Genomic DNA, 22,739 nt, shown 5'->3' with positions numbered 1-22,739 from the left:
CGGCGGGAGCCCGCAGAGGCGGGGGCGGGCGGGGCGGCCTATGGGCGGCCGCAGGGGCGGTACGGCCCGGCCCGGCCCGGCCCGGCTCGGCCCCGCCCGGCCCGCAGGAGCGCGGCGGCGGCGGCGCAGAGCGAGGCGCCCCGCCGGCCGTAGCCCGGCCCCAGCTCCCGCGGCCGTCGGCGGGTTCCGCGGTCCGCCCGGCGCGGCGTCCGCAGGCTCAGCGCGGAGCGGCAACGAGCAGCCCCCCAGCCCCGCCGCCGCGCCCGGCGTGCACCTGCCCTGCGCCGCGCCGGCGCCTGGAGCTCGCCTGCGAAGGAGTCCAGACGCCTAGCAGGCAAGATCCTCCATACTGTGCTGGCTGTTTATGGTGCAGTGTGTGCTGCCCTCCGCTATATGCATTGCACACCGGAATAGTCTGCAGCGGGGGTTGCGCTGTCTAAGTATGCTATTTGTTACAGCCTATACCGTCATGCTGTGTATGGGTAGCGGTAGCGTGCATTGCGGCCGGATCCTGAGCCCCGCAGGATCCGGGCTTCGTTGTGCTCCGGGCTTGACAAACACAGAGACACGGCGGCAGCCTTGCCTGTGCTTTGCTGTAATCGTTAGGAGTCGTATCGCCGCGCTCCGGTTAACCGAGGGCTGGAGGCGAAGCAGGTGCCCGAGCCTGGGCAAGGCGGCGGCAGGGCTGGGGGCTGCAGTCCTGCCCGGGGTACCTGCTCCGGGCCGCTCTCCGGTACCGGCTGCAGGGGCCGGCGGTGCGGCGGGCCGGGCTGGCCGGCTGCAGCCTCACCACACACACGCGGGGGAAACCAGGCCCGCAGGGAAGGGGTCGTTCCTGTGTATGGACGCCTCTGTGTCAACGCTCTGTATGTTTGTTAATTATTTAGTAAACGTGCAGGGCTGTACACCATTGCTCGTGCACCGCTTGTTGCCTTTTGCGCTGCTTGTTGTTAACCCTGATCTCTTTTTCGTAGCTTTAGAAATGCAGGGAGTATATGACATAAGAAACCCCTTTATTTGTCATTCTTCTCATGTCCCATCTTCTGGGTTTGGCGATGCAGGGACTGCCTAACAGAGCAGCTGCTGTGCAGCGTAAGCAATATTATACAATTTTGTAATAGGTTTGTCTACCTCAGCGCGTGCCTCTAGCGCAACAGAGGCGAGCTGTGGTTTGTTGCGCGGCGTCCTCCGGCGAGCGCCCGGAGCGGGTGGCCCTGGCTCCGCTGCTTTTCTCCAGCAGATTTGTCCATTTCCACACTGGTGACTGACGGCCCGTTCCACACTCACAAGCATCCTCGTATTTCACGTCATCTCGTGCCCTTTGCATGCTGGCTTTGTAACTCTTTATTTTTTGCGATCAAGAATTTATGAATCAAAAAATGGGGGAGTGGAGCCATGTGGAGGCTGAGTCAGATCGTGAAAAAGGAAAGCCAAGCGAGAGTGTGCAATTGCATATCACATTTGCAAACACGGTTTCATTCATCTCCATATGTTGCTCCTGTTACTACTAATAAAGCTCTGGTTTCTCAGACTGGTGCTACCCTGGAAACACTATTTGATCTTCCTGGGGGTTTTACTCTATAGCCTCCATGGTATTTTTGTCAGAGTATGTTATTTTACTGATTATTTTTTATTACATTGAACACATGTTCATAACAGAAAGAATCTGATAATATAAATGTACTTCCCACACCCTCTTCTTTTGTTCCTATTATTCAGTCTGCAAAGGAGTGATAGTTTATTTACCAGCAGCAATTTTATCCCTCTATACTGGTAAGATTTCCTAATTATAAAAACAAAACAAAAAAAGCCTTTTCCCTGAGTGGGCACCTGTTTTCTTCTTCTTTCTTTCCTCATCCTGCTAATTATATCCAACTCCATCATGGTAATTTTGGAGCTACAGGAAATCTAGCTTTGTCTACTGAAATATTTCTACAGAAGCCTCTATATGCAAAGGGAGCCAGAGAGCAAGGTCTGCTCTAGGCGTAATGGTGTCTGGGGTTTTCTTCCCTGGCAGGGAGTTGTAACTGTGGAGTGTACAGTAATTAATTTTACCCAACCTTGGGAGAGAAGAAGGAGGAAGAAGGATTGTACTGGAAAAAATAAGGGGTTTTTTAAAGTTTCAAAGGGAGGATCTAAGTGGCAATTTCAATGACCTTCATGATTTCTATTTTAGACAAAAGGCAGCAACCTAGTACAGTGGTATCGTTTGTCTTCTCCTGGCCTCATCCTTTGTTCTCCTTGGGTTTAGCCTGTCGCTTCCCAGGGCTTGATTCTGTCCCTCGCTGGGGCAGCAGCACCTCTCACCCGTGACTCTGAGAAGTGCTGTTCTGGCAGGTGATTTTTTTCTACCAACTGCTTATTTGACATCTTCTTTGCTGTGCAAGATCTTTCCTTCTTCTTGTGACCCTCCACGTCTCTCTTCTCTGCGTGTTATTTATGCTTCAGTATTTCCGTCTTGCCAAACATTGTGATGGTAGCTTTACCTTCCCCCTTCTCTCCGCTTTTTGTCCGCTCACAACTTCTCTCTCATTTTTGTGAGCTTTCATATATCCTCTCCTTCCTTTTATTTCTCCTCTTCTCTCCCAGTTTTTATACCCTGTCATTCTCTCTCCTTTCTGACATCTCATTTCAGTTCACTGCCTTACTCTACCTTCCTCTTGACGTTTTTTCACCACCCTGTTCCTTTGGTCATTGTCCTTCTCCATCCTTTCTCTGGACTTATATTTACATATAGAGTTATATATATATGTGTATACATATATCTCTACTCCACTCCAGATCTTCCGTTCTCCAGCTGAAACAAAAAGAAATGAGTCATGCTGATAGTCTGCATCCCTTTCTCAGCACCTGAAATACGCTGCTCCCGCCCATCCTCAACTCATGCATTGTATAGACTGAAGAATTAAGTATGTGGGAAATGTTCCTCAGTTCAGAAGGAACTTGAGAAAGCAGCTCGCTCAGGCTGCTCTGTGAACAGAGCAGTTATTGTGCTCCCACCGACAGTACCAGAGGAGGACTGTAAGCCCCCTGAACCCAAGGAACTAATGGCATTTTCTTCACGTTTCTAAATTTCTGACTTTTGGTAATGAAAAGTCTATAATTTTAGATAAGGGATGCTGAATTTGAATTATCCCTTGAATCCTGGACTGATCCAAAATTAGACCCCACAAAATGCTTTTCTTTTTTTGCTAATTGTTCTGTTTTATATATTTGTTAGGCCACTTTTGTGCAGCTGTTGGGACAGAAATGCTTTTCTTCCCATCAGAGCTAAGCTCTGCCTCTGAAAGGGCTCTGTGTGGGGTGAGGCTGGGATCTGGGCTCAGCAGCTTCCCTTTTTTTCTGGAGCCAGAGGGAAAGGAAAGAGCTGTGACTGTAGGATCAGAGGCATTGGGTGGGAGATGGAAGAATAGGTGCATAACCCAAAAATGCTACGTTAACCTCAGGGGGTGGGGTTGTTTAATAATATTTCCCCTTGACTATCACAGACTACATACAGCATCATTGGGGATGAAGGGCAAGTGTTAGATTTTGCTATTTAAATAAGACTCTTAGTTTTAAAAAAAAATATGATTTAATGATTAAACTATTTTTTTTTTGTCTTTCAAAAAGCATACTACTAACTGGCTGGAATGAAAACAGCTCCATCCCACAGATTCCACCTCCACTTTCTGGCAGCTTACCTGACTCATAAAGAGAGTGGGGGATTTTATATGCCACCTACATGAACTCAACATTTTCCTTTGTGGCGAGAGTTAATCACCACCCTTGGTGATTATTTCACCGACCATCTTGAAGATACGGGGGGGGGGGGGGATTATTTATCTTTCAAACCAGCCTTAAAACTTCATATAGAATAGAGGGGTTTTTTTCTGAATTTGGTGAAAATACACAGGCAGTTTGTAGCAATAAGATCTTCCATGTTATTTGTTGAAAACTGGTGTTTACCCCAGGATCAGGGAAGAGAGAGTTTCCGTTTGCAGAGGACTCATCTCTGACATGAGATGTGCCACCTGGAGAGTCGAGATGCGTCAGCCAAAGGTTGAGGACCATTCCCCAGGTAATCATTGCAGGAGGTGTCTGCTGAGGAGGAAACTGTGGGGTTGTAGCCACAATGATCAAGAATTTAAGAGGGCGACGTTTTGTCAGCAGAGGCAATGTTTATGTTAGACCAACAGACAGAGTCAGGTAAAATGGACGTGCTTTTAGGCATATAAAATCTCCCCTTATAACCTGTTTGTGTAACCAATGTGGCCCTGTCTCTTGTGAGGAGAGAGATTGTATGTAGTAGACTGATACTTGTCAAGCAGAAAATACTGCATGAAAGAAGACAGGAAGATAGGAATGAGACGAAAACACAACAGAGTAAATACAGTGTGTGCAGGAGGCAATGGAAGAAGGGGTAGGAGGAACTGAAAGCGCGCCTCCAGGAAGGTTATTGGGACTTAAAAAGAGGATGTGAGTTGCCCTGGAAAGCGAGAGGAAGCTTAGGCGGAAAAGCATGTGACGCTTTTGCAGAAGAAATTCTTGCAATGAGGTGCAGGGAGGGCAGAGAGGAAGGAATGTCTGAGACCACTTTGGAGCTCAGCACTTAAAGAGAAATCTTAGAGTGAAGGAGAGCCAGGGAAAGCATCTGATAAGTCTCTTCATTTCTCTGTCACAAGGGCAGGCAGAATCAAGGAATGGGAAGGAAAGGGGAAAACCAAAAGAACTGAACTGAACTGTTAACATATGTGGATGAAGGAAGGGTAGGGAAGCTGCTGCCACGTTGACGGAAAGGGGGAAGTCATCTTTGGGTCCTCTGTGGGACTGGGAAAATGACTGAGTAACAAGTGGGGTGCTACAGGACGGGAGGCAGGGAGCATCCCATCAGGATCGAGCTGTCTGAACCCGATATAAATATGGCTTATTTCCATTCTTGATGTATATAAGCCTTAAAATGCATTGCAGATACAGCAACTCTGCCATGCAGCTGCCTCACCCTTCCTGTCACACCGTCCTCCTTCTCTCATGCCACAATTGATCCCATATTCTCTCCTGCACTGTGGGTCCTCAGCCCAGCTCTAGTTGTCCTTCTTATCGATCGTGCCTGCCTAATAACTGGGGCAGCACTCAAGATAAGGACTCGGGAGTCACCCACACTGATGTACTTCTTGAAGCAGAGGCACTGGTGAGGTCTGCGGAGAGTGCGTACTGAGAGAGGCACCAGCAGGGAGGAGGAAGAGCAAAGGGCGAGCAGTTCCTCTGATGAAGAAACGGGTTGGGAGACCATAGCTGTGGGGAAACTAAAGGTGTGGAAGCCTCAAGAGGAAAGTGAGTATAGGGGGATGCAGCCATGGGTGGTTAAAAATAACAGTATAGTAGAGAAAATGTGGCATTCCACTGGCAATTTAAACCTGCTGCCTTCAAAAACCATTCTGTGTTTTGAAAAGCAAGCCTTACATTTAATTATTCTAATTGCTACTGACCAGCGAGAGCCGCTGGCATTTTGAGGCTGTCACTTAATCCAGCAACCCCCATTTTCTTCACTGCTGATATACTGGTTGCAACCAAGTCTTCAGCAGAGAGCTCTTTGCACCCCTGCCTGACCTAAATATCGATGTATCCCTAATTACGCTTTGATTTCTCTGGAAGGGAGATGTCCTTTTTTAGCTTGTGTCAGTATAGTGACTAGCACATTAAGTCCACGTGATAATGATGCTACCACAAATTATAACTCCATTCACGGGCAGTTTGTGTGGTGTGGAGTTTGGGCACAGGCTAACCTGGCCTGAAACATTTTTTTCAATGTTTCTGGAGAACTGCAAGCTTTTCAACCCTATGGCTGGTCATTCAAAGTAATGTGTCACACTGTACAAATATCACATGTTGGACGGGACCAAGTGGCAGCAAACCTCCTGGGGCTTTGAACCTCCTGGCACTTGTAATGGGTGTGAGAGAAAGAAGGAAGGAACAACAAAGAAAAGAATAAAGGAAAGAGAAATGCAAAGCGAATGACTTCTGTGTGTTTTGATAACAATTCTTCAGTGGCACAGCAACCTGGAACAGAAAGGCACTGTCTGGTTAGTCACAGAATCCTAGAATGGTTTGGGTTGGAAGGGACCTTAAAGACAATCCAGTTCCAACCCCCTGCCATGGGCAGGGACACCCTCCACTAGACGAGGTTGCCCAAAGCCCCATCCAGCCTGGCCTTGAACACTTCCAGGGAGGGGGCATCCACAGCTTCTCTGGGCAGCCTGTTCCAGTGCCTCACCACCCTCACAGGGAAGAATTTCTTCCTAATATCTAATCTAAATCTCCCCTCCTTCAGTTTAAGGCCATTACCCCTTGTCCTATCACTCCATGCCCTTGTAAACAGTCCCTCTCCAGCTTTCCTGTAACCCCCTTTAGGTACTGGAAGGCTGCTCTAAGGTCTCCCCAGAGCCTTCTCTTGTCCAGGCTGAACAATCCCAACTCTCTCAGCCTGTCCTCATAGGAGAGGTGCTCCAGCCCTATGAGCATCTTTATGGCCCTCCTCTGGACTCACTCCAACAGCCCCATGTCCCTCTTGTACTGGGGCCCCCAGAGCTGGACACAGTACTGCGGGGATCTCTCGAGAATGGAGTAGAGGGGCAGGATCACCTCCCTCGACCTGCTGGTCACTCTTCTTTTGATGCAGCCCAGGACACAGTTGGCTTTCTGGGCTGCAAGCGCACACTGCTGGCTCATGTTGAGCTTCCCATCCACCAACACCCCAAAGTCCTTCTCCTTAGGGCTGCTCTCAACCCATTCCTCGCCCAGCCTATAACTGTGCTTGGGATTGCCCCGACCCACATGCAGGACCTTGCACTTGGCCTTGTTGAACTTCATGAGGTTCGCACAGGCCCACTTCTCAAGCCTGTCAAGGTCCCTCTGGATGGCATCCCTTCCCTCCAGCGTGTTGACCACACCACACAGCTTGGTGTCGTCAGCAAACTTGCTGAGGGTGCACTTGATCCCACTGTCCATGTTGCTGACAAAGATGTTAAACAGCACCGGTCCCAGTACCGACCCCTGAGGAACACCACTCATCACCGTTCTCCACTTGGACATCAAGCCACTGACTGCAACTTTTTGATTGTGACTATCCAGCCAATTCAATGCAGAGCAGTTACTTGCTATTGCTGGAGCCATAGCCTAGAAATCTGTTTGGTGGTGGGTTTTTTGTTTGTTTTTTTTTTTTTTTTAAATAATCAGGTTTTGTCTTTGAACTATGGAAAATACGGGTTTCTTCATCTTTCTCCCCTACTCTGTTGCTCTCATCCTCCCACTTCCAAGTAAGGATGTGAGGTTCCTTCTTCTCATCTCCAGCATAAATTTATCCATGAACATTTTATACCGGTTTATTGTCAGTTCTTATGACAGAGTTTACTCTTATCTTCAATAACTCTTGTGTCCTTAGTGCTCACCCCTCATCTGTTTCTGAAGAGCAGCCAGCTCCCCTCTTCAGTGGAGCTTTGCCGCGCTGTCCCAGCCATGCTTTTCTCCTCTTCTTCCATATACCAGGCTCTCCATTTTCCTGCTTCGTACAGATGATGACCTCTAACGCTCGGAGGACTCTCTGCCTGTGGTAATGTGATCTAGTGGCTGCAGCAGAGAGAGGTGTCAGCAGTCCTGGATTCTATTCCCAATCCAGTTATTGGATGATGTGAGATCTGGAGAAGGACATTTATCTTTGTTTCCCCGCAGGCTCCAGTAATAGTCACACATCTCCATTTTACAGTAAAATTGCTATCACTGTGCCAAATTAATTATTAATACACATATTACAATATTTTCAGTATTCTGTAGCAATGAAATCTGACTCTGTGCCACTCGCTGCCCTTTAGCTTGTGGCCTGGCACGCCGTCCTTTTGGAGGTCCCTCTGTGGCACCCACGGCTCCTGCATCTACACTCTGCATTCCCAGGCACCCATGCTTTATAGCCATGATAAAGCAGCTTTCACTTATTCCTGACTTTTTCATTAATCGCTTGCTTTCCAATCATTTTATTAAATCATTTTCAGGACTTGCTGAAATGTGGGTAATGTAACTGGGACTCTCATTTAGAAGGAATGTCGGACATGATTGATTACAGCTGCGCACGTCATGCCGTCGCCTGGCTTTCTCCCCACGCAGGGGGACAGTTGGTGATACTGCCCAGGTCTGTTGAGCATACGTGCATTAGACCCATATACGTCGCATGAAGGTTGTTAAAAAGATTTGTTGGGCTTATTTCATCCATGCCATTGGAGGATATGTGGTAATACTTACGTTGTGATGTACCCACCACATCACTCTTAAAAGCCTTAATGACCTCAGTCTGATCTTCAGCCTAATTTGAGAACACAGCTTTCCACTTTGGCATGGTTTTATATCCATATGTGTTATTCCCAGTCAACATGGTATGGCCAGAGTAAACGTTTGGGGGTACTGCTTTTATTTCTTTTTGCTACACAAATTATCCATAGCACTGGAAAAGCTCACGGAAACCTACTGAAACCTGGGGATGGGGCATGTGGGAGGAAGAGGTGCGACACGTCTGCCTTGGTTCCCACGTAACTCCTGCTTTAACTCCGAAGCCGCTCTCATCTCCTGGGGCTGCTGCGTCTCCCTCTCCCACCCACTCTCCCCTTATGGCCTCCAGGTGCTGGGCTGTAGCTTCTCTCATATTTTTGGCCATGGCTGAATTAGCACATTTTTAATGGATGCCTTTTTCAGCACCAGTGAAAATAGTCTAGAGTTTTGATAATTCTCTGTTACTCCATATAAATAGTTTGCTTAAATGCCATAGCAGTTCTTTAGGCTTATTATCATTACTGGTTTAGAGACCATGGCTCCATTGTAGGAGTTACTTAGATATAGCAGACTCAGTGAGTTTATGGTCTTCTGCTTTTCCAGAGAAATTGAAATGATGAGGTCAAAGATCAACTGATTTTCATTTTTTATGCAGCACAGAGCAATTTCTTTTGAATCTGCACTTTTTATTTTCAATAGCATAGGGTGTCATGGAATAAATAAAGCACCTTTGTGATGTGTAATGAGTTGTTAGTATTACAGACCCCAGTCACCTATGATTTTTGTTCTGACACCCATCTCCAGTAGCCTGTACTTTGTACATCACCAAGAAGATAGGTAGAGCTCGTGATGCTGCCAACTAGCTGAGCTGCTGTGATGTCTTGCTTGCTTCTCCTGCCCAGCAGGACTCCAGGTGGGCTGGAGATCATCTGCCTGTACATAGTGAGCCAGCTTTGACCTGTCCCTGCCTTCAGAGCAACTTTGCTGAGTTAGTCTAAGGACAGGAGCTAAATCCTGCACCAAGACACGGAGTTGCTGCTGACAGGTTGACTCCCAGTGGGTCCAGCTAGTTGTAGTGGGATGTGAAGGGAACAGAAGCCTCTTGCTTCAGGAAAGGCTTCGTGGCAGAGGCAGCAAATCCTGATGACTGTAAAACTCCGAGAGGAAGCTTGTGCTGAAGTTTATGTTGTGTTAAGGTTTTGACTTATTGATTAAACCCCAGGAAAGGAGTGACCCTGGTTGTGTTCTCTGTTGAGCTGTGTTAGTGCTGAGGGCTTTCTGAGGATGGCTGCGGTAATACAGGTTTCTCTTAAACCCAGGCACTCTGTGGGAAAGCTGGCTGGAGTGTAATTGTAGCAGATGCTGGTACTGGGTGTGCTCTTGTAAACGTTTAACGGGTATCGATCTATAGAAAACATCATTTCTCCTTTTTGCCTTATTAGATCCTGTTGGTCAAACGTGTAGATCAGAGATATTCCAAAGCAGGCAGATAATGAGTGCTCTTATAAAGAGCAGATAAAAGTCACGCTAAAGCTTTTTAAGTACTCATTTATTCACAGTAACAAAACCTTGATAAAATGCAGAGTCTGATTTTTACAAAGTACTGAGCCTCCTGGATTCCGGTGGAAATCAATGTTGGCTGTTGGTGCTAAGCATCTCTAAACATTGTATTTGTAGTTTCAGACCCAGGCTAAACCCCCGTTGACTTCAGGCACTCCTTTAATCAGAGTAAGGACAGCAGTATTTAGCCTCCTGACAGTCATTCTTCTTGCAGCACTGTGTGTCTCTGTTGCTCTGCTTGACTCACGGATAAGATTTTCTTCTCTTTAAAAATTCAATGTATCTTCTGTGCACAGAGCTCTGATCTAGGGTCCTGCTCCTTACTTTGTACATAAGCATCTCTGATTGATTGATACCCCCACAACCCCAAGAAGTACTTGCAGTTTGGGCAGAAGTAGCACAAGAAATTACAGCTGTTGCTGGTGATTAAAAATGTGTTTTCTAAAATCATAAATGGAAATGCAAGAAAAGAAGGGAAAGGGAAAGGGAAAGGGAAAGGGAAAGGGAAAGGGAAAGGGAAAGGAAAAGGAAAAGGAAAAGGAAAAGGAAAAGGAAAAGGAAAAGGAAAAGGAAAAGGAAAAGGAAAAAGGAAAAGGAAAAAGGAAAAGGTTACTGTAGGGAGTTTCCTGTACTGAACTCCCAGGCAATGTTTTAGCACAAGCAATGGTAAGGATCAGTCAAGAGCTTGGACGCCAGTGTATCCCAGTGCTCTGTTCTGCGTGTACTTCTAAAGAAATCTAAAGATCACTTTGAACATAGTGTATCTGTGCCAGGGAGTGAGTTTGTAGCATTTATTTCTATGTTAAGGAGGAGGGGGCATCTTCAGGTTTAACATATTTTCGTGGTCCAATGCGCAAGCAAGAATCTTTTCAGTAAAAGAATTGCATGTGTGTGTATCCAAGGTTAAAAGTTAGACATTTAAATGATAACTTTACAGGAGCAATCATATCAAATGCAACAGAGCATGTGGGATTGGGGATGAGGCCTTATTATTGATACTGGATTACCCAGGATGAGACCTGGGATCCCAAAACTGATCTCTGCGCCCCTCCACCACTGGAAGAAATCAGGCATTTCAGTCTAGTTTATCTTCTTCTAGGAAATTCTCCTCATTACTTCAAAGCAAATATTACCTCATTGTCACATGCCATACAACATACCAAGAGAAAAATTCTTTCCAGTCCAAAATATGACTATCAGTTTTTGCACATGAGGCAGCATCACCGATGTCTCATGGTGACTCATCACGCTCCTGATCTGCTTTACTAACTAAGGCAGAGCTTGCTACCAAATAACCATAAAATATCTGCTTGTTTTCTCAGCTATTACTATTTAATGGCACCTGTCAGGTGAGAAAATTCTTCTTTAATAACTTGCAGGTAGATGGCCGTACATTATGAAAGGGAGGGGATTTGCAGTTTGCAGAAATACGCTGTACCAACAGCAGTCACTTGCTGACATCTGGTAATTTGTAAACTGTATTTACCAGATCTGCTGCCTGGGCTCTTACAAGCGTTTCAGAGCAGATGAAGCCATTAGAATTCCTTTCAGTGGAAACATCCCCTAATTTGTTGCCCTTCTTTGCGTTTCAGAGAGATTAAAACAAAAAGCAGCAGCAAATTTCACTTTACATTTCTTGACATGTAGGATTAAAGCCAAGTTTTCTTTACTTTATACAGCAAAGGAAACCAAGGAAAGGGACAGTAATTGGACAGAACTCACAGGACGTTCCTATTTAAGGGGCAGAATAAACAGCAAGCGTCTGTTGGCTCTCATTTACTCTAGTAAGGATTAAAATAGATCATCATCAGATTAGCAAATATCAGAATATCAGATGTCCAAAAGAGACGAGCTTGACTTTTTCCTGCAAGTGTTTAATTTTTCACCAAAACCTCCTAAGAACAAAGTGCTGATTCTAGAAATGTAACTTTTATGGTTGATTAGGAAATGATAGCAAGGGAGCAGCCCGGTGGGCATGGGGATTTACAGTGGATGCCACAGAGCTCATCACAGCAAGGACAGCTTTTAATAGGAAAAAAAAGGAAAAAATCCAGGTGCTGTTTCCACCCCTGCATGAGGAGAGTTCCAAAAGGCCAGCTAATAGTCCACCCGTGGTCACTCATGCACACTGCTAGCACCAAACTGGCACTGGTCCTACAGACTCAGCAGCAAGACCAAAAATGAACACAAATGCTGCGGGAGCTTCCGTGCCTGTCTCTCTCTCCATCAGTGTATCAGGCCTGGGGAAAACAGAGACAGCGTCAGGCTTCACGTGGGATTTCTCAGCAGGGCTCCTCTCGCATCTCAGATCTGAGAGACTGCGGTGATTTGTATCTTTGAATATGTTTTCAGTTCATTTTCCTTTTAATGATGCTGAAGAAAGGGGTGTCAACACAAAGGAAGATGTATCTGTCACTCCGCACTGCTCTGGTTTCTAGCAGCAGGCAGGCTGCTGCTTGGAGCTGGCTAGAAAAAACGCTGTGGTTGGTTTTGTGGTTGGTGTTCTGAGAAAGGAAACAAATGCCAGCACTGCTAACTGATTGACTCGGAGCATACAAAGCCGTAAAAAAAAAAAATGTGTCCAGAGATCTTCCTTCAGAGTGCCTCCTCTTGCATGGCCATACCCTGTGTCCCAGGGACCTCGGTGGCTTGGAGCTGGAGATAAGCACCATCTCCCCTCCTTAGGGGTCCTTGTGGGAGACTCTGGCTGCAGTATCCCATGGGAAACGTCCATCGGGGGAACGCAGCTCATAAAGCATGTTCTAGGCAAGAGGTACCCAGCTTCAGCCTCCAAGAGTCACAGAATGGCTGAGGCTGGAGGTGCCTCTGGAGAACATCTAGTCCAGCCCACGCTCAGCGCAGGATTGGCTGCTGTGGGTTGCTCAGAGCCACGTCCAGTTGGATTTTGAGTATCTCCAAGGATGGAGACCCTGCGACCTCTCTGAGCAACCTGTGCCAGTGCTTGGTCATCCCCACAGTAGAGAAGTCATTCATGATGGCAACACTTCCAAACAAAACAACTAGTAATTATTAACCTCTTCAGATTTTCTGTTTTGTTTTTTTTTTTTTAAAGGAAAAAGAAAATGCAACTATTTTCATAAAAAGAAACCATTTTTTTTAAATGTGTTCCCTCAAGAAATTCTCCACATGGACACTTCGGGAATAATCCCACTGCTTCTGCCTTCATACCAGAGCAGCACCTGCCTGTGAACTGCATTGCACTGTTGACAGAAGGGTTGGTGATACAGTCAACCATTATTAACATTATTTATTTAGCACCTGGCAAACGCAATCAGGCTCTTTGTGCTAGGCACTGCCCAAACAAACTGGAAGGAAGACAACCTGTTCCCAAATAAGTTGTTATTTACCTGTTAAACAGTAGGCTGCAAAGAAACGGGTGGAGGGAAGCAAGGACACCGAAGCTTTTTTGTTAATTTCTGAACTTTAGCATCATTGCTTCCCTCATCGCAGCCATACATGGGAGAAGAATGAGATCCCGGCCATGCTACCCAACGGCGTTAGCCAGTCAAGTGGATGGAGATGTCCTGTAGGTGTGACCTTTTCTGGAGACATATGAAATCACTCTGGTGCCTGCTGGGCACTGTATTCGTTTTTTAAAAGCTGCAGTACAAGTGCACTTAACAATTAATACATATTTTAGAAGGACACAATTTTTAAAAAGCCTAAGAAATAGTCATTTAGATTTTCCAGTCGTGGTATTTTTTAATCAGGAAATTAGCTCAAGAGAAAAAGAAGTAAGCACACAGTTATTTCTTCTCTTGGAAAAATGCCTTTCCATTGAAAAGTCATATTTTCAAGTCTGCGAACAAGAGCAGTAGAGGATTTATTTTCCTGTATTCCCTCCCAAGTAGAGGAAGAAAGGAAGAAAAATTATGGTTTCATCAGAAGAAGAAAATGTGCTTAAGGGGGCAGGTGTCAGACTTTTGAAGGGTGTCCAGGACTTTTGGGACAGTCCAGCACTTGCCCTTCCAAATGTCTCCACTGAGAAGAACACCTGGGAAAATTAAGAAAGGGGATGAGGTGTCAGAGTCAAGCACATAGCACGAGGAAATCATGTCTTTGGAGATTTTAAAGGAAAGGTAAGAAAATAAACGAGGAGGGCATGCCTCGTACCCCACCCTTGAAGCAAGGCGTGGAGCTCTGGAGACTCATTCCAGCTGCACATTTCTGCCATTTCTGTGACACTCTTTGCTCGTATGCTCAAACTGAGCATTTTTCCATGCCCAGTCTCAGAGTCCACTTTGGTCAGAACCATCCCGCATGTCTCTGGGCATGGTCTTTGTCTATAGTTTTCCACCTAGCTCAGCTCACTTGGCCATGAAGCTTTGCCAGAGGGTGCAAAGCTGCTCCTGAAGGAGAGCTACTCTCACAATGTGCCCATCTCCTTCCTCTTTCATTGAAACTGCTTTTCCTTTAACTTCAGAGAGTCAGCAAAATATGTCACTTTATGATTGCCAGGTGGTATGACCGCATATGTTATAACTACAAGTTTCCTGAAACTAGGAAAAGAGATTAATGTTCATAAACCGAAGCCAATTAGAAGAAAGCATCAACAGTTTTCAATACATTTGTTTGGTTTATTTCTTTTTCTTCCTATCATCCATACCTGATTTGAGAGAGATTTATATGTATTTACCCAGCTTTGGTGGGGTTTTTTAAATATTTTTATGCTGTAGTCATGAGAAGTTTGAGGTTCTGGTGCAGCAAGGAGTTGGTGGTGTGCTTGCAGCTTGTCACATGACATTTTCCTGTACCCTGGCCTTTTCCACCTAGTTGGACAATATCCCATTTTGGAGTGACAAAATACTTCTGGCAAGGTGAAGCAAAGGAGACTTGAACGGGCCTCTCAGGCCTCACAAAGGCAAAACTCCCGTTAGTGGCAAGGAAGAAACTGCTTTGCTTGAGCAAAATCTCAGTGCTAAGGTCACTGGTGCCAGCTTTTGCTTCTAGCCAGGTGGGCGTTTTGGAGGGCTGTGGTGGAGACGTTGCGTCCCTGCTCCCTGGCATCCCGAGCAGTGCCAGCCCGCCCTTGCAGCTGGGTGTACTCCACTTGAAATGCTCAGCATTGCCCTTTGCCCAACACCTCCCAGACCACGCGCTGGCCAGAGCCCAGTGTCGGTGCCTCGTAGGGTAAAGCAGCCAGCAGCAGCCATGGTGCTTGCTGCAGGCAGAAGGTGGCATCTCATGCACTGAGGACTTGGAGCTGTGGAGGTTTCTCGCATGGTGTGGATGCAGGAGCTGGTACGTGGGCACGTAAATCCAGCCTCAGCATTGAAGGTATCTGCTCCCACAAGGAGCATCTGGGAATTTCTTATAGACTTGGTTGCAACACAGTTGCTGTGTTTGGCTTGGATTGCAGACGGAGGCCACAGTGGAGAAACCAGGCCAGGGTGGAGGGCAGCATCTCGTTCCTTCCCAAGGAGGAGAGGCCGGGCTGAGCGTGCAGCTGTTGCTTTGGCACAGGCACCGCTTAGGTCTCTCTCTGATGCTCTGTGTGTGCAGCCCATATGTTACATCCCAGCTTTCTCTCTCCTGTTTACTTCTATTCATTTTCCCATGTGCCACCAGCCCTGAAGCTCTTTTTTCTCTTCTAGGCTCTCTTGGCCAGCAGACCATAATTCCTAGGGCATCTTCAGAAGAGGCGCAGAGCAGTAAAAGCCCAAGCCCTGGGGTGATGCTGGAAGCTGATCCTCCAGCAAAGCCTGGAGAAGCCTTGCCTTTCAAGCGAGCACTCAAAGTGTCCTCTGAAACACAAAACCATTTACCAGGTTACGACACAGTTGTTCCCTTGACCCACGTAGTAAAGCACATGTAAATTTGTAGTGTAGGGGAGGCACCCAGTTTTATGACAGGTTTACGTAGTGTCTTTTACTGCGCTTCTGGATGACAGCAGTCAGCTGCAGGTCAGGGCTCTGCAGGTTGTGGCCTGATGAAGAAAAACTCAGAGAAAAACTGGCCAGTGGAGGTTCCCTCTCTCAAAAGCAGAAAGCACCAAATAGCAGGAAACGATTTCAGTCCAAGTAGCTTCTCTCCATCAACACGTAGCCCAAAAGCACTTTTACTTTTTTCCTCCTATCCACATTCCTGTTTCTCTGCCAGGTGATTCCTGCCACCTCTTCTGAGCTTTTCTGCTCTCTGGTATTTTTACTAGCTAACATGAATGCTGAAAAGTTCCTGTAGCTCAGCTCCCTAGCTTAATACTGTATGATTTTTATATTCCACTGGAATACATGGTGTAAAACAATAGCCACAGAAATGAAAGCACCCTCAAAATAAACTTTTACCTACATACAAAGAAAAAGGGATCTATTGGCGATTGTAATAACCATATAAATCATTTTCCCAGTCTCATATAAAGGTGGCTTCAGTGATATCTTGCAACAGTCTCCAGCCCATTCCAGCAAGATTTAATTCATTTCATGCTGCAGTTAGTGTTTTCTTTGGAACTGCAATGTTCTTCTCAGAAATATGTTCACCCTCCAGCTCATATTTACCAAGTAGATGGCAACTAGGCCTGGGTTCAGCAATGTTTACAAGGCCAGTGTTATGGGGATTTAAACAGAAAACAGCAAAAAACCATACACAAACCAGAGCGGTTCTCACTGGCAGTTCAAAAATGCTTGCACAGGGTCATGGGGTGTTTGTCTCAGATTCAGAGATGTCGCTTGTGTCTGACTCAGACTCTCTCATCTTTCAGTAAAAATGTACTGTAGGAGAACAAATAAGAGCTTGATTTTTTTGATGTTCTTTCCAAGCAGCTCCAAGACCCAGAGAAATAGTTCTCAGGATGCCAGAGCCAGCAAAGTCCACTTCTGCCCCCAAAAAGGGCTCCAAGAAAGCTGTGACAAAGACTCAGAAGAAGGGTGATAAGAAGCGGCACAAGAGCAGGAAAGAGAGCTACTCCATCTACGTCTACAAGGTGCTGAAGCAGGTTCACCCCGACACTGGCATCTCCTCCAAGGCCATGGGCATCATGAACTCCTTCGTCAACGACATCTTTGAGCGCATTGCTGGAGAAGCCTCCCGCCTGGCCCATTACAACAAGCGTTCCACCATCACTTCCCGGGAAATTCAGACGGCTGTGCGCCTGCTGCTCCCAGGAGAACTGGCCAAGCATGCTGTCTCGGAGGGCACCAAAGCCGTCACCAAGTACACGAGCTCCAAGTAGCTGGACACCACCTCTCCAATGGGACCATCAAGCACCGAACCCTCCGCACAAGCACAGGTAGGCAGCCACGGTCCGGATAAACGTCACAGCTATTATCCACAGCAATTTACAGCCTTGGGATGGGCATGAGAAGCTGTCTGGTGGAAGAGGAGACAGTGATCTGGATGTCAGCTGATTTTCATAGTCTGTTCGGGACGTGCGACAGGTTCTGCAGGGCTGGTGGAGGAGGCCTCTGCTTTCACATCTCATCCGAAGGACTGACCGACTGCAGTATATCCAAACTCTCCTCTGCGCTTGGCAAACATGCATGTTTGGCGCTGGCGGGGGAGTCTGGCAGCGGTGACACAGAGATGCCATCTCTGAAGTCTTCCTGTTTGGCTGCTTTCTCACAGTCATCCAAGACGGGCAACGAGGAGTCAGCACTGGTATCCTCTCCCTCGTAGCCCGTGTCCGTCCTGGTGTATGGCGACACAGCCCACCCCGTGCCAGCAGAAGTGGCATCGACAGCTACGAGGCAGGGGCTGTAGAATAAAATCCATATTGATACAATAACTGTCTGTGTGTGACAGCCTGTTTTAAAGAGCAAGCCTGGCAGGCAGATGTCCGGGATGATACCAGGCGCTATTCCTCCTCGTTGTTCCTGATGGATGAGCCATCGAGCAGGCTGAGGGTGCCGGCGCTGGAGCTGCCCGCTGCCTCCCACCTCGTGCCAAGGCGGACGGATGGACAAGGGGGGATATTGGGGCTGGGTCACTACCTTGCCCGGCTGCTGCTTTGCCTGCTTTAGGACTTGCTTTGGTGTTCAAGATGTTGCTAATTCTGCTGCTTTTCAGAGACTTTTCCTGCCTCAACGCTGCCTGGGCGCTCCCTTCCATCGTAAGCGTGGGCGAGATGGGGTGGTGCCCATGGGGGTCCCTTCTCCTGCAAGCGCTGGGGTGGTGCAGGACAAACAGCACAAAGGTGTCGGGAGGGGACTGAGGATTTGGGAAAGCATCTGGCGTGGGAGCAGAGGTGGTTAATGCAGTCTGGGGGAGAAGCAGGCTCCCCGCAGAGATCGCTCCAGGCAGCTCACCTGGCCCTGCCTTCGCTGCTTTATTCACCTGTTAGAAAGCAAAAGCAAGAACTGGGTCTGGGTGGATCTGTAGGGACACTTGCCTTCATCCCAGAGATATTTTAAAGATTAAATAATTTTAAACTACTTCGGATACTCCCCACGTCTTCTCAAAGTCCACAGTAAGGTGAGCAATAATAAAATCCTGATTAAAGCCATAAAAATTAGTGGAAGGATGTCTTGGTTACAGGTTTATCTTGCCCGAACTGCTGGATAGCAGAAGAAGAGCATGTGTAGAACTGGTGTGAAGTTGAAGCTTCCTACTCAAAACGCAAAATTAGCCAGCATTTTAAAAAAAATCAAAATCTCTGGTAGGCAGTAGTGCTCAGATAAAAAATATTCATGTCTTTAAAATAACAGCTTATTCTGTAAATAAAAAGGGCAGTAAAGACAGGATCCAGAGCTAAGTGCAGGTTCTCCGCAAACTCCAAGACCTTGTTTTTAATGAAAAGGTAAATTCATACCCCAAAATAGCAGCCTTGCAGTACACCTCTCGCTTTCCCCTAGGTTTATCTCTATCTTTTTTCTTTGCACTTTGAGAGTGTGGGGACCCTTGACAAATTTATGTTGCTTTTGGAGCTACATGTAGGACTCTGCAGCTCCAGAAGATCCAGTTATTTCTTGGGGTTTTTAACAGCGTTGCAGTCATTTTCCACTTGGTCTGAGGACTTAGACCTACTCAGCCAAGAGCAGCTCAGACACCCGAGGGCAGCGCGGGGTCCCTGTGCAAGAGCAAAGGACAAGCGACGGTTGCTTACAGGCTGCTCCCATCCCCCTGCTGCAGCTTGGAATTTGAACACCCCCCACCCAAAAAGGGGCTTTCCTACCCTATTTTGCTCAGTGCTAGCACACTCCAGCCACATTTCATACCGCAATGCCAGCAGGAATCCCCAGAGATACCTTTCAGAAGATATCCCCAGCTGTCAGCGCGCACAAGGAGCAGCTCCAGCAGCGGTACCTGTACTCAGTAGCATTGGTAACCTGGACCCCTTGGCCAGGACACTTTGGAGGTGACAGCTTCACACTTCCTTTTGTTTTCCACTCAAATAGTCAAAATCAGCTACCAAAGATGAAAATGTACCTGCAGTGGGCCTAGAACCACCATCCTTGGCCCTTCTCCTACCAGAAATCAGACAGCGGATGATGCAGAAGGGGAATGCAGGGAGTGAAGGGCTGGCCGGCAGTGCCAGCATCATTCCTGAAGGCAGGAATTCAGGGTGGAATAAATCCGCTTCAGTTCAAGCAGTGTGTGCGAGCCAGGACACACACCTTCCAGGATTACCCGGCACTGCCTCTAAATCCTCACTCTTTTGAGCAGAGCAGAGTCCTACTCCAGTCTCTGCAGACTGCAAGAAGTCAGGAAAATAAAATGAGATGGTCATTTGGATGGGTGTCCAGGGTCTCCTGGGCAGCTCGGGGAGCTGGGGACGAGGCTGGGTGCTTGGGCGAGAGCTGCTGGCCCCACGCACATACAGTACTGGTCTCATGTTCTTCTCTGGGATGTGTCACTGTTGCCACTCTCCGTTTTTGGAGATTGTTTCAGAGAGAGAGGAAACAGCGATTTAAGGCTATAAAAATACTTGAAGGCCTGAAGAGGATTTTTATATTGTCTAAAGCCGAGTGACTGAGTCTGGTCATCTCCATCCATTTATAGTTTAGGCTGTCGTTTCACACATCATTTGCTCTTCACTCTCCCGTTGTATCACTTTTTTACTTGTCCCTGACAATGTGGAGCACAGGATTGAGAAACTGATCCAGGTTAAAATGAACCCTTTGGGTTTTTTTCTTCAAGCTTCATTTTAACCCAGTTCTGGTGGCTGCTCCAATCTGTCACTGTCGTACAGACACTGTCGATGACACTGTCGGCCAAGGGAAGGGCCGATCCAGAAAAGGCAGGACTGGCGTAAACTAGGACTGCCACAGAAAGCAGTTGGGAAATTAATGGCCTTGGTGTCAAAGGAGAAATGAAGAAATGAAACCTGTGTCTCCTGGAATGGTCCAGTTAGCAGAAAAGATGTGGTTTTTAAATATACCGCTATGGGTGTTGCCCTTGCAGTGTCCCACAAGCAGTTTCTCTAACAGTCCTGACACTGGATATCAGACACATCCCATTTCTGCAGATCCCGCAGGACATCAAGCGTTACACGAGGGAAAGCGAGCACATTGGGAAGGGGACTCTGTTCCCACGCAGCCACCCAGCTGTAGCAGTTGGAGGCTCCTTGTTCAGCAGACAAACAGCACGCAAGGCAGTCTGCCCTTCCCGCAGCTGCCTGCTGCTGTACAGGCAATAGAAAATGGTCTAAACGTTCAGGCATCGATTGTCCACTCAATACATCGAGGTGTGACATGTATCACAGTTCCCTGCTAAGGGGATCTGCTGCAGAAAAGGGGTTCTACACTTCAGGACTTTTAAAAAATACGTATTTTCAGCTCTGTAATTGATAAAACATTTTAAAAATGAAGATAATATACCGAGCCCCACTGTCCCTACCTGATTCCTACTGCAATCCCAGAAGTGCCTCTGGGACGTTCCTGTGTTTTGCCAAAAAAAAATAATCAACTGCAGATTGAAAGTTGGAGAAGGAAGCTGAAAAAGAGTAATACAGCCTTGATATTAACTTCAAAGTAACTCCATGGATGTCACTGTACTGAGTTATTTGTTTTCATGTACAATTTAAGAGATAAAATTAGCAGCTATAGATCTACTCCTCATTTTTCACCCTGCTTCCCTAGAAGGGCTTAAAGTCCGCTCGCCCCTCACAGCAGACCTCAACCTACAAAAGACCCGAGTGGCCACGTGCACGGAGGTTTGCTCCTGCTCGGGACAGACAGGTCTTTAGTCAAACACGGGGAAACCAAGAGTAAACACAAGTGTGCGGGATGAGTGCCTGTCCTGGATGCTGCTGCATGTCCTAGGAGGGGATGCCTGGACTGAGACCACTGAAGAGCCTTGCACAGAGGAGCCCCGTGGCTGCATGCCCTTCCGCCCTGGCAACCGGCAACGGTGTGGAGGTAGCTCCAGGTCCCGGTCACCCCTGGAGCCAAGCTTGCCATGGCCTCTGCACAGCCCTGAGCATTTGTCCCATCATAGCATTTCCTGACAGTTTACATCCAGACCAAGTTGTTTACAGGGAAAGGAAGACTGTGAACTAAACCATAAAAATCACTTGCTGCCAGAATTTTGGGAGTTCCCCGGGAGCAGCACCTGGGGAGCAATCTCGTGCTTACTCTCCATGCATGGTGTCTTGTAGGCTTATGTACACAGAGTTTTTTTCTGACAATAAGTGTTACATTAAGTATGATCTATGTTATATTACTGCTGTTTTATGACCTATCTTACAGCTAATTACTTGTTTTCTGTTAAATGTATAAATAAAATGTAAATGCAGACCTGTTGAAAGTCAGGTGAGACCCAGCTGTCAGAATGTTTTTGCTTCTGCTGTATCACCAGGGCCTCCCCAAGCCCAACATTTCTCTTTCTCCATCATATTTCTTCCAGACCCGGGGTGACAGCAGCCACCCTTCCAGCAGAGATGGAGCCCGGCTGGTCCTGCCAGAGGGTCAGTCAAAAACCAGAGCAGCCCTGGACTGAGGGGATGTCACAGGCTGCCACTGTGACTCCTTTTGCGGTGTCACTTACCCCAAACATGAGTGCAACATGGGCATGCATGTGTTTTCAAGCCATTCCAGGGAGCTTGCCCCGGGCAGAGCCAAGCCTGCAACCCATCCTTGCCACAGTCCTGCTTGGGGTGCGCTCTGCCTGGCACCCATCATTTAACCCCCGCGGGGCAACACTTTGGACTTGCACAGACTGAATCACTGAGGTTCTGTGGTTGGAAAAGTGATTTATGCACGCTCAGAATTTCTGTTTATCTGAATTAATGATTGCTGCCACTAGAAACATCTTTCCTTGGACTGTGAGAAGTTTATAGGCAACAAACATAAAATAAGATGTTGCATCTGAAAACCCCAGGAAGAAAAAGATCTTCTTTTTAAAGAATGATTGGTAAATACACTCAGGTGAATCACTTACCTGCTGGACATCAGCATCATAATGCACCCACTGGAGTGGGAAATGCATGTGCCGTGCTAGATGCTGTGTGCTGGAGAAACAAGCTAAGACTTCAGATATCACATATAGCAGAAATCAGAGATAAAAAGATTTAGACTCTCTCTAAAAACAAACTCATGAACTTAACATAATGGGGGAAAAGCAGTATTTGGAGAAAAAACCCCTTATAACTAACTGATCTGAAGTATTTATTTACAAATAAATAAATTATGCTACTTCTAATGCTGATTTCCATTTTGATACCCCTTGGCAGAACAGCACCCATAGCGCACTGTGATAACATAAAAACTGGTAAAACTGGGTAAAAAACTGGCTGGATGGCCAGGCCCAAAGAGTTGCAGTGAATGGAGTTAAATCCAGTTGGCGGCCGGTCACAAGTGGTGCTCCCCAGGGACCAGGACTGGGGCCAGTTCTCTTTAATGTCGTTATCAATGACCTGGACGAGGGGATCGAGTGCCCCCTCAGTAAGTTTGCAGATGACACCAAGTCGCGTGGCAGTGTTGATCTGCTGG

General features: G+C 47.1%; 1 protein-coding gene across 3 annotated transcripts; it reads left to right on the top strand.

Moving 5' to 3' along the window:
- Positions 1-92: 92 nt before the first annotated feature.
- On the top strand, positions 93-21,559 carry LOC129206535 (histone H2B 5-like). Of its 3 annotated transcripts, none has more exons than XM_054825882.1 (2): positions 93-334; positions 16,635-21,559. In XM_054825882.1, the coding sequence occupies exon 2, from the start codon at positions 16,664-16,666 to the stop codon at positions 17,042-17,044; it is 381 nt and encodes a 126-aa protein (XP_054681857.1). In that variant the 5' UTR covers positions 93-334; positions 16,635-16,663; the 3' UTR covers positions 17,045-21,559. The 3 variants fall into 3 exon arrangements, with proteins under 3 accessions (XP_054681857.1, XP_054681868.1, XP_054681846.1); XM_054825893.1 differs by lacking the exon at positions 93-334 and adding an exon at positions 12,705-13,955; XM_054825871.1 differs by lacking the exon at positions 93-334 and adding an exon at positions 15,093-15,644.
- Positions 21,560-22,739: the final 1,180 nt, after the last annotated feature.

The sequence above is a fragment of the Grus americana genome, chromosome 1 (genome assembly GCF_028858705.1).
Source record: "Grus americana isolate bGruAme1 chromosome 1, bGruAme1.mat, whole genome shotgun sequence".
Classification (NCBI taxonomy): Eukaryota; Metazoa; Chordata; class Aves; order Gruiformes; family Gruidae; genus Grus; species Grus americana.
The sequence above is the reverse complement of the archived record's forward strand: the minus strand, read 5'-3'. Positions and strand labels throughout refer to the sequence as shown.